General features: G+C 51.3%; 1 protein-coding gene across 1 annotated transcript in view; it reads right to left on the bottom strand.

Annotated features, from left to right (window-relative positions):
* The window catches only part of LOC132954476 (germ cell-specific gene 1 protein-like), a 16,331-nt gene continuing 15,092 nt past the window's right edge, over positions 1-1,239 (bottom strand). Inside the window, exons 2-4 of the mRNA XM_061027030.1 lie at positions 1,163-1,236; positions 924-1,035; positions 1-561 (exon numbers count right to left, since the gene is read on the bottom strand). Of these exons, the coding sequence (XP_060883013.1) occupies positions 159-561; positions 924-1,035; positions 1,163-1,236 (589 nt within the window). The 3' untranslated portion in view covers positions 1-158. The remainder of the gene's footprint in view (positions 562-923; positions 1,036-1,162; positions 1,237-1,239) is intronic.

Below are 1,239 nucleotides of genomic sequence, written 5' to 3'. Positions count from 1 at the left end.
CACTTTCAAATGTTTTTTCTTTATTTAAACACAGAGACAGAAACAGCTTCTTTCTGGATGTCCTGGTAAACTCAGCACACATAAAGAAAAACAAATTAAACATAAAACTGTTGTTTCTGGAGGTGAACATGAGCATCAGTCTGAGCAGAGACAGAAGCTCAAAGCGGGCTGAAGTCGTCCTCCGGCTCCTCCTGGTGTCCCGGCAGCGCCATGAGGACGGAGACAGACGGATCGAGCGATGGAGCGGGGAGGGAGAGGCGGTGGAAAGCTGATGCAGGTTCAGGGTGAGAGAAGGCGGAAGGGAAGGAGTCGGTGTGCGTGAGCCTCGGGGGAGGGGGCGGTATGGTCATGGCAGGGGGCGCGTAATACGGAGACAGGTGGGAAATGGCGTTGTCTGGGTTGGCGGGGGTGTAATACGGTGGGAGGAGCCCCACGAAGTTGAAGCTGCAGGGGTTGAGGCTGGAGTAATGCCGGGGTCCCACCATCAGGACCTTCTTGGTGTAGTTGTTGAGGGTGGAGACGCCGGCGGACATGCAGACGGTGAAGGCGAGCCAGGCCACACTGAGACAGGAACAGGAAATACATCACAAACAGACATCACAACCTCACTATCTGATCATTAAGGAAACATGTTGAAGTGCTGGCTTCTCTGACAACAATGCAGCAGCCAGTATGTCCTCCTTCTAACTTTAGATTCTGCTCCTGAATGCTCTGGATTTGTTTGGACCAGAGAAGGTAGGCGCTTTTAAGACACGCCCCCACACGGCCGTTTTGGACGCCCCTCGGTTTGTCAGATATGAGAGCAGTTATCAGGTCAACAGGTGTTGCAGCGATGGAAGCGGGCAAGAGAAGTGGTTCACGCTCCTTTAAACCACCAATACAGAAAGGTTAAGGTGAAGATTCTGATCTTGTGCAGAACTCACTAGAAAGCCCAGGAGTAGCCGTAGCTGTGAGGCTTGAAGTCTTCAGGTCCCATCGATGCTGTGGTCTGAAACACCTGCATGTACATCATGTGACCCACCATCCCAACCAGACCTGTGGAGACACAAAGAGCGTCTGTTTTTGGAAAATGTTAATAAAATAAAACTTCAAATAACACATAAAACTTTCCTACTGTCATGGTAATAAATAAACCTCCATGACTTGATCGAACACTGTGTACCTCCCAGGACCGTGAAGACTGCGGCGAAGGCGTTGAGCAGCTGACCCCAGCGCTGCGTGGACGGACAACAGGCCCTG

Source organism: Labrus mixtus, chromosome 20, assembly GCF_963584025.1.
Source record: "Labrus mixtus chromosome 20, fLabMix1.1, whole genome shotgun sequence".
NCBI classification, from domain to species: Eukaryota; Metazoa; Chordata; class Actinopteri; order Labriformes; family Labridae; genus Labrus; species Labrus mixtus.
The sequence above is the reverse complement of the archived record's forward strand: the minus strand, read 5'-3'. Positions and strand labels throughout refer to the sequence as shown.